Below are 9,331 nucleotides of genomic sequence, written 5' to 3'. Positions count from 1 at the left end.
AATATAAATCATTATTTTTCTTTTACCAAACATAAAAATGATGCTACACATTTGGTAGGAAGTAACTAAAATTACAAAAATCTAACAATGAGTTGATTAGGGTTCATGTATGTGTGTGACCGTTGATAATTCTTTATAAATTGTTGCAATAAAACAGTACCTGCACAATATGCCAGCCAACATGCAGATGGCTGTTGAAGTTTGTAGACGTAGTATCCAGAACAAACTTTGATCTGGATAGTGTGTGAGGAAAAATGGCAGCAGGAACCCGACCAAGCGTTACACACAGTGCGAGTTACAATTTCATTAAGCTGGACTGGATGAGGCTCAGTTATCCATAAGGGAACATCGGCTCCACATCGGTCTTCTGCTACACATTTCTCTGGCATCCGAGCGCTGGTCTGACCCAAATAAAAGCGATACCAACCACTCCAGACAATGTTTCGGTCACAGTGTAAGATTGTTTGGTCTGTATTCTCTGTTGAACGCCATGCATCATTCACCACAGTGTAGGTGGCACAGGGGTCAAGGCATTGAACAACTCCACTGGTGGTGATGCACTCTGTGCCTGAAGCACAACACTGACAGCCAGTACAAGAAGCTTGGTCATCATCAAATACAACATGTGGAAAAAAACAGAAGATAAACATTATAAGTTTAAAGATACCAAATACTTTTGTTTTTATTTTGACCTATCAGATTTTGAGAGAATATGAGTGAAGGGGTTTTCCTGAACCCAAGAAAAGATTAACGGCTAAGTAAAATCACAATATCTTCCATAATTATCACTAAATGCAATTCCACAGTCTGACAGGTACATGTTAAATCCAGTTGCAGACCATTTTTCTACGGAGACTTAAGTCTCTGAAGATCTCTCTGATGTTTTCTGTGAACAATGATCAGAAAGATCTCACTCCATTTCATTTTGAAACTGTTGCTCCTGTTAGAATTAAGAAACTACACTGCAAATAAAACTCATTTTAAGAAATTTTATGACCAATTTCACTTTGCTGTCCTTCAAAGGAGACTCATGTTTAATTGTTAAACAGCAGGTTTTACAGTAAGCTTAATGAGAAAATTATTCCCCAAATCTTTTCTCAACCTCAACGTTCTTGAACGACTAACCAACAGACTGCAAATACAACTAACAGATTTGTGGTGAGAAAAAGTCTCTCTTTCATAATAAGATGTAAAGTCTTACCAGCAGCTACAGAGACCAATGAAGTCGTTTGGAGAAAAACTGCCATCAAAACAGAAACAAAATGTGGAAACAGCAGATCAGTACATTTGAAATTAGACATTTACATAAAACATATTAAAAACAATTTGCTAAATGTCCGAATAATAGCAGAAAAAACATTTTTATGTAACATTAAGCAAGCCAACTAAAATTAGTATACCGTTAAACTGTAAGAGAAATCAAAGTGGAACTTGATTGATTTGTTAGACAAGATCATAGTTAAATCCAGGCACACCTGTATTGTAAACACACCGCTTAAATGTTTGACATCATGTAAAAGTTTAAACAAATCAGTCAGGCTATCATAAACACTATAAACAAATCTGTTTTTTCCTATGGACATTGTAAAGATGCTGAAGTAGTCTCATTTTCCAATATTGGCTAAAAAAATATTTAGCAAGGAAGCTCACATTATCCATTGACAAAATGAAGAAGCCAGATTATAGTTTGAAAATGCACTCAGAAACAAATACCTTAATTTTTAGTGATAACAGAAGTGTTTTTTTTTTCAATATATTGTTATATCTGGAGAAAAAATGTGTAATTTAATAAACATTTTCCAGCATCAATTGAAGAAATCATCCTGAAAGTTATAGCTCAAAAACAAATTGGTCTTCTGAATGGAAAATGACACTAATGATTTCTTTAGATTAACAAGAAAGGACAGCAAAGTTAATGTTTTGGAGTAGCCATCACAAAACCCTGGTGTAAGCCCAATAGAAATAATTTGTTCAAACTATTAACAGGAGTTACACTTATAGAAATTATAGATAATTCTAATGTAAATAAAAGTTGAGGAAAGGTTTGGACCCACGACTTCCTTGCATTGAGGTGAAAGTGCCAATCACACTTTATGTGCATTTTCATGTACACCCCAAAAATGCACATGTACATTTTCATAGTGTACATGTGCAGTATGAAGATGTACATAGTACACATGCACATTTTCAACATGTTATTTTAATTTGAACCTTTTTCTAAGGTTGCGTCTCTGTCTCAGTTTCCCACTGTGGAAGAAACTCTAAAAGAAGAAAGACTTTAAGAAGTTAGAGTAAGAAAAACAATAGACACAAACCTGAGAGCCCAAACAGGATGAGCCTGTAATCCATCAGTGAAAGCTTGAAATAAAATAAAGTATCAAGAAAATATGTTCTACATCCAAACACTATAAATGCATTTCACAACACAGACAAGCGGATGACTGCTTCAAGGCTTCAAGACATACATAGACAAAGTCTTGAGATGCTCTGCGTGTTTAAAGGTGCTGCTGATGGGCGTGGCAGTCATGGTAGAGATGCATCTCTTCCATGAATTCCACATATGCATATACTGTCACATTCCAGGATGTGTGACAGTAAAAGAATAAGGATGAAAGCAGATCAGTGTCATTTGAGTTAGTAGAGTTCAACATTTCTAGAGTTCATAGAATGAGCAGTTGCATCATTCAATGTGTTTTATCACCAACATTGTAGTTTGTTAGACTAAACGTTGAGTGTCTGACCAGGCAGTCAACAGTTTAGGAGAAGCACAGGGGACTTGTACTCTGATCATGTCTTTTTACCCAAACATGTCAGACTTCAAGTAAAGACTGGAGGCAGCCCTGCTAAAACACAGTTCAATCAAATGATTGAGTTATCTCTTCAGCATTGAAACTAAGTTTAGCAAAGGTCTGATAATAAGAAATTAATTCATTTCAGGTGTACTTTAGCAGGGATGCATTTAAAACCAGCAGGCCAGTAGCTCTTGAGAACTATGATGGGAGACTTGTTAGCATAAAGTTACTAGTTAAAGTTACTGGAGATGGAAGAGAGCAGTCAGTTTTTGTCTGACCTCATGTTCTCTCTAAAACTGGTCAATTGCTGGTTCTTTTGTATTTTCTTGGTAATTTCCAAATATTGACCTAAAACTGGCGTGATGGTCACGCAGTGAGTTACCCCCCATGCCAACACCTTTCCACTTTAGGTTTTCATAATCATATCACACCTACTGCAGTACAAAATATATGTCTTTGTTCATATTTTCATTAGTTTGACAATCTTAAAAACATTAGTTCTAGCTATAGTGCACACGATCAGTTATCTTCTGCATATTTAATTCTGTGAAGCATCTTTTTAATGTTGTGTTTTCCTGTTCTGGTAGAGCTGTAGAGAAGTTTCTCATCACATCACATCTGACTGGACCCAAATGCATTATATGCAAAGATGTACCTACTAGAATTTAGCATGCATGAGTTTGGTATAAAATATTGCCAACTAAAGTATATGAAACATTATTATCAAATGGAATAGATTATAGGAACATTTCAGTTTGGGTTGCAAGTCCCACTTTAAAAACTGGGGACAAAACAAGAGAAGTTGTGAATAACAGCGCTAACATCCTTTGGGATTTCCAGATCAAGCTTTATAAAAAAAAAAGATAGGCAGCCAACTGGAAACTGTGGCAGCAGTGATATATGTAGCAATCTGAAGCAACAGCAACATAAAATAGAAACATGAACATCTTAAAAATGCCTAGTGCACAATGAGGAAACTGCAAAGTTGTGGAATGCCGAGGCTTTAGCAGTACAGCTGAGACTGGGGCCTCAAAACCACAGAGAAAGACTTTATCAGATTCCACCACCAACATCTGAGATCTCTTTTAATTACAGAACAACACAACCATCTAGAACCGTTAAGTTCCAGAGAACCTAGAGAACCCAAGCTTTAAGTATCGATGACATGGTAATGGGGTCTATTTTATATCACAACTGTAACTGATGCTGCAGATAATACTTTCTTGTGAAATGGATCTGCCATAGATAACTTGGGAAAATGAAAGTAAAGAAGCACCTTACACTGTGTAGGTGATATTAGAGCAAGCAAGAATAATGCACAGTGTGCCTAGTTCCATTTGCCTTTGTATATATAAGCATTGGACATTTCCAAATTTCTGTGCAAAGAAGATAAGAAACTTTGCAATTCAAAGCAGAAAGTGTGAATGAAGCACCTCGTGAAAGAACAAAAACAGTGCTGCAGCCTAGAACATGAGATAGAAACAAGATATTTCGGAAACCAATGTTTTTGTTCTTCACACGGAAAGCCGTGGATTGCAATTTAAGACGCTACAGTTTTTATGTCTTTGTCGCCCCCTGTTGGGCTTGTTGGGTGACTGATTTGTGGTTGTTTTTCCTTTCTCTTGATTTAACTGATAATTCTGAGTAACATAAATTGATACAGAGGAATCAAGAATGTTTTTGAAGTGGATTATAATCTGATTATAAACACAACTAAAGAGTTTTTGAAATAATTAATTTCTATGCTAAGGAGGGAGAAGCAGATTATTTCAGACAGCTGAAATATTTGGTTCCCTCCACCAGTGTTGTGTTCAAGACCACCTAACCCGAGACCAAGACAAGACCAAGACCAGAGTGTATCGAGACCGAGACAAGACCAAGACTTTTAGGGTCCGATACCAAGTCAAGACCAAGACCGAGGGAAGTCGAGACCGAGTCAAGACCAAGACCAGCGCCAGTATGTGACAATAAAATGTGAAACATGATCAAAATCACTAAAATTGATCTAAAAGACCCACATTCACGTAAAAACACCTAGATATTTTACACAGAGAACTGGAATAAACATAAACATCTTTATTTAGTACTTCTATGTTGTAATCACAGAATTTCAAACAATCAAAGTCGATCAAAATAGTATTTTCTCTGCCTTTCATGAACAGTACATACATTTATGTTGTTTTTAAATGTGCTATTTCAAAACCATGTGCAAATATGTAAAACTGAAAAAATGCCAATCATTTCTCTCGTTTCTCTCTCGTATACAGATTATAGCTACATTATATAACTTTTCTTAAATAAATCTATATCTATCACCAAGTTGTGACAATATGTTATGAGACAGATAATTTGTTGAAAAAAAGATTGATCTCCTTCACTTCCTCCCTGAGCGACTACTGCCATCTGCAGAAATACAAACCCCATTGAAATACGTGCACAAAAACATGACTGACTTTTATCAGTTCTAAGACCCTTTTGCTGGATCAGATGGTTTGTTTTTGACCAAGCAGTGTATTTCTCCAGTTAGCACTGGGAACATGGAGAAAAGGCAGAGGAGCTCAATATTTTCACAGCTTGTCGGTCTCATAACATACTGACACAACATAGTGACATAAATATATAAAAAAAACTATATAACTTTTACAAAGATATTTTTTTGTTTTAACAAAGTTACATACTGCATCTTTAACTCTGCTGTTGAATGGATGTAGCAACTTATACATAACATACATAATAAAGAAATCTGACATTTAGAGGCCCAACTGCATGCGTTTCAAAAATAAAATTATACAACTGGAAGCAGTTTCATAATACGCCAAAGCTTTAGAAAACGTCAATGGCAAAACTCGAGAACAAGGATAACCATGTAGTTGAACAGTGGTTGAAATAAAGTAGGTGATACATAAAATTAGTTTAAAGTAAGGTTTCATTGCACTTCAGAAAGATTAGAGACTGCAGCATTTTTGCACCTAAACGTGCACGATGGGGTCTCATTACAATGCCTCCTCGACTAAAAACCCTTTCCACTGGTGCAGAGGAGGCAGGGACGGATAGCACTTTCAAAGCCAAATTGTGCAGTTGAGGATATTTGGACTGGTTTTCTCCCCAGAAGGCAAGAGCATTGTCACTGTCACAGTCTCTTATATCATTAAAGTATCTGTTTAATTGTGTTGCAATACTTGAATTCTGGACAGAGGAGCTGTGCTTCTTATGTGCCTTGTAGCGTGACAGAAGTCGAGGGCATTTGGCTGGTGGCGAATGACTGGTTGGATCCACATTCATGGCTTCTGAGCACTTGTCATCTGTACTCTCCATGTTCTCCACCCCAAAGATCAATGTGTCTGAAAAACACAAACACAATGACTGTGTTAGTTTTCAAGAACTTTGAGTGTACAAAATAATGTTTATGACAAAAGTAAACTGATGAAAAGAAGACTATAAATTCCACTTTATGATTTAAGGCTTTATGTGCTACGAATTTGAGACATTTTAAGATTTATAATTTTGCAAATAAGACTTTTTTTTCAGCAAAGAAAAATGCATACCAACCTGTCAGTGTCTTCTTAAGTTCATCTCTGAACTTCTTCACCGATGCTGCATTACCTCCGTTGGTAACATCTAAATCCACCCAGCTTAAGCCAAACTGTGGATCCAGCATGGCAGCAAAGAAGTACACATCATGGTTAAAAGGTTCCTCTCTTCCACTGTCTTTGGCCATGTTTGTTTTTGTAAAGATTCCAGAAAATCTTTTCACCAGAGACTGCTGGAGGGCTCTGACCAACGGCCGGCACTGCATTCGGGTCTCCTCCATCTTGAGGAGGTGTGTGTTCAAGTCCAGTACAGTTGGAACCACCATACTAATAGTCACTGATCTTTCCCCTTGGGTCAGCTCTGTTGCTTCAGCAAATGGAGAAAGAACTATACATAGCTCCTTTAGCTGGTTCCACTCCCGCGCACTGAACACGACATCCTCATAGTCTTTGTTGCACATTTCACTGAGTGATTTGTGTTCTAGAGTTGTAAGGGCCTGTACTTGTTTAAATGTACTGTTCCAACGAGTTGTATTTGCAGCTGGAACACTTTTATTGGTGCCAAATGCAGCCTCAAACTTATCTTTAAATTGTGAGCTGCTATGTAAAAGGGTTGCGAACTTTGACGTTTTTGCTATGGTGCGAGAAATGGTCTTGACCTCCTTCATACCATCATGCACAACTAACTGGAGAGAGTGTGCAAAGCAGGAAAGACGTTCACCAGATGACCATGGTAAGTCAATGTCTTCCTCTGAATTAATGTCCTCCCACAAGTGCTCGTCATCTAAATTATCCTCTTCACTCTCACTGTCATCAGATTGCTGCTGGGGCATGTGTACTTTGAAAGCACATTTCATATTGGGTGCATTGTCTGTTATGATATAGCTAATTTTGTCACGAATACCATATTCCTCAGTGATCTCCTCAAAGGCAGACGCAATGTGCTCTCCAGTATGCCTCCCTGTAAAACGCCTACAGTCCAGCAGGTAGGATTCAAGTGCATAGCAATCTTTAGATTTGTAGCACACATGGGCAGTCACCCCAAGAAAGGAGCGTAGCCTGCGATCAGACCAAAGGTCAGTTGTTAATGACACAGACGACTGGGTCTTCAGTTTCTCCAAGACAGTTTCCTTGACTTTTCTGACCAATTCTGGAATTCGTCTCTCAGAAACTGTTTTTCTAGAGATTGGTGTGTATTTACTGTCCAGGACTTCAAGAAAGTGTTTAAAGTGTCCATTTTCCACGAGGGAGAGGGGCAGACAACATCCAATGATCAAATCTTGAACAATGGCTTCACTGATGGCTTGCTGCCTTGGCAATTGTGGGCTGTAGAGCTGCACTTTCTGTGTAAATAACGATATTGTTGGCTGTGTGACATCACTCTGTTGCCCTGCCTTGTATTCCAGGAACCTAATAAATAGGACATAGAAATCAGTTTATCTGATCATATGAACATCAATTACATAAGAAAACAACCTTAAAAATAAGTAGGAACTTTACAAATACATGTCAAATATGTGTAATGTAATGTTACTAGAAACGCATGTAGATAAACAAAATGCAAATCAATGGTATTTTGGCCATCACATTTTTGAAATGGATAAACAAGTAAGTTAAATGACTGATATGGTATGAACCATAGAGAGTGAACTGGTAAAAAGTTACTTATTGACCTGAAATTGTAAATGGCAACATAACAATGTGGTTTCTAAAAGTAATTTGCCTATATCCATACAAAGCAACTAATTTATTAATTTTTCATAAGGTGAGGCATATTAGTCTCTTCACTCTCTGCTTATATCTATAGACTAGTTCCCACAGCCAAACAACAGAGCATCACCTCCACGTCTTATCTTCAATGTCAGGAGCTATATCCAGCTCCTAAGGTCAATGTAACTTACATTGACCTTAGTTCATAATTATGAGACAGTGAATGAATTCATTCACTGTCTCATAATTGTTTTTCATGAGAAAGAAAAAATCTAACTTAGGAACAGGATGTTATTATATGTCCAGTCGACTCAGTCTCTCAAGGTTAACTGCATTTGCTTACTTCCCTTAATAATGTTAATTGTAGGACCAATGCAAGAAAATACAACTTATTTAAGGTTAAGCATATCAGGTTTGGCACATTAATAAATTATATATGATGGCTTTGGAGACATTGGGGTTACCCACCAGCACAAGCCAGCACATGCTGACAGAACCATTACGTTCTGTCATGGTTACGTTACAGAACGTAACCATTATGAACCATTACGTTCTGTCATGGTTACTTATTGACAGAACCATTACGAACCATTACGTTCTGCCATGGTTACGTTACAGAACGTAACCATTACGAACCATTACGTTCTGTCATGGTTACTTATTGACAGAACCATTACGAACCATTACGTTCTGCCATGGTTACGTTACAGAACGTAACCATTACGAACCATTACGTTCTGTCATGGTTACTTATTGACAGAACCATTACGAACCATTATGTTCTGTCATGGTTACTTATTGACAGAACCATTACGAACCATTATGTTCTGTCATGTTTACTTATTGACAGAACCATTACGAACCATTGTTCTGTCATGGTTACGTACGTCACCTTATTATGGTTATTAATAAACATAGGTAGAGACTTCCACATCAGTCTTCTCCTTCATGAGAAGTATTGAACAAGAACCAAAATATATTACGATTATCTATTCAGACTTTTATTTTTGCTCTGCTTCCACCTATGTGCTGCAATCCACTCATGAAGCCGACAGAAATACGGAGACATGTTCAGGAAAGCTGTAATTGAAACAGCGTTGTCCATGCACAACACGAATCAACACTTCTTTAAATTAAATCAGTAATGTCCGACATGTTTTCACAAACACTACTAGGTGACAACTTGTGCATCAAGCTAGGTGGCAAATAGCGGATAAGAAAGGAGAACATTCACCCTAAAAGATAAAGCATACATATATAACTTTAGCTAACTTAATATGTGTAGCTAATATTGAAATA

At 37.2% G+C, this 9,331-nt stretch overlaps 1 protein-coding gene across 1 annotated transcript; it reads right to left on the bottom strand.

The window, feature by feature from the left end:
• Positions 1-4,848: 4,848 nt before the first annotated feature.
• LOC116732422 (uncharacterized) lies at positions 4,849-7,646 on the bottom strand. The gene is made up of 2 exons (XM_032582570.1): positions 6,342-7,646; positions 4,849-6,133 (listed from the first exon to the last, which is right to left on the bottom strand). The coding sequence occupies exons 1-2, from the start codon at positions 7,177-7,179 to the stop codon at positions 5,706-5,708; spliced, it is 1,266 nt and encodes a 421-aa protein (XP_032438461.1). The 5' UTR covers positions 7,180-7,646; the 3' UTR covers positions 4,849-5,705.
• Positions 7,647-9,331: the final 1,685 nt, after the last annotated feature.

The sequence above is a fragment of the Xiphophorus hellerii genome, chromosome 14, assembly GCF_003331165.1.
Source record: "Xiphophorus hellerii strain 12219 chromosome 14, Xiphophorus_hellerii-4.1, whole genome shotgun sequence".
Lineage (NCBI taxonomy): Eukaryota > Metazoa > Chordata > Actinopteri > Cyprinodontiformes > Poeciliidae > Xiphophorus > Xiphophorus hellerii.
This window is presented reverse-complemented; position numbering and strand designations above follow the sequence as displayed.

Coding starts and splice junctions, on each gene's coding strand:
- LOC116732422 (XM_032582570.1), bottom strand. CDS start 7,179: ATGAAATGTGCTTTCAAAGTACACATGCCCCAGCAGCAATCTGATGAC. Junction 6,134..6,341: donor ACTTAAGAAGACACTGACAG/GTTGGTATGCAT, acceptor TGTGTTTTTCAG/ACACATTGATCTTTGGGGTG.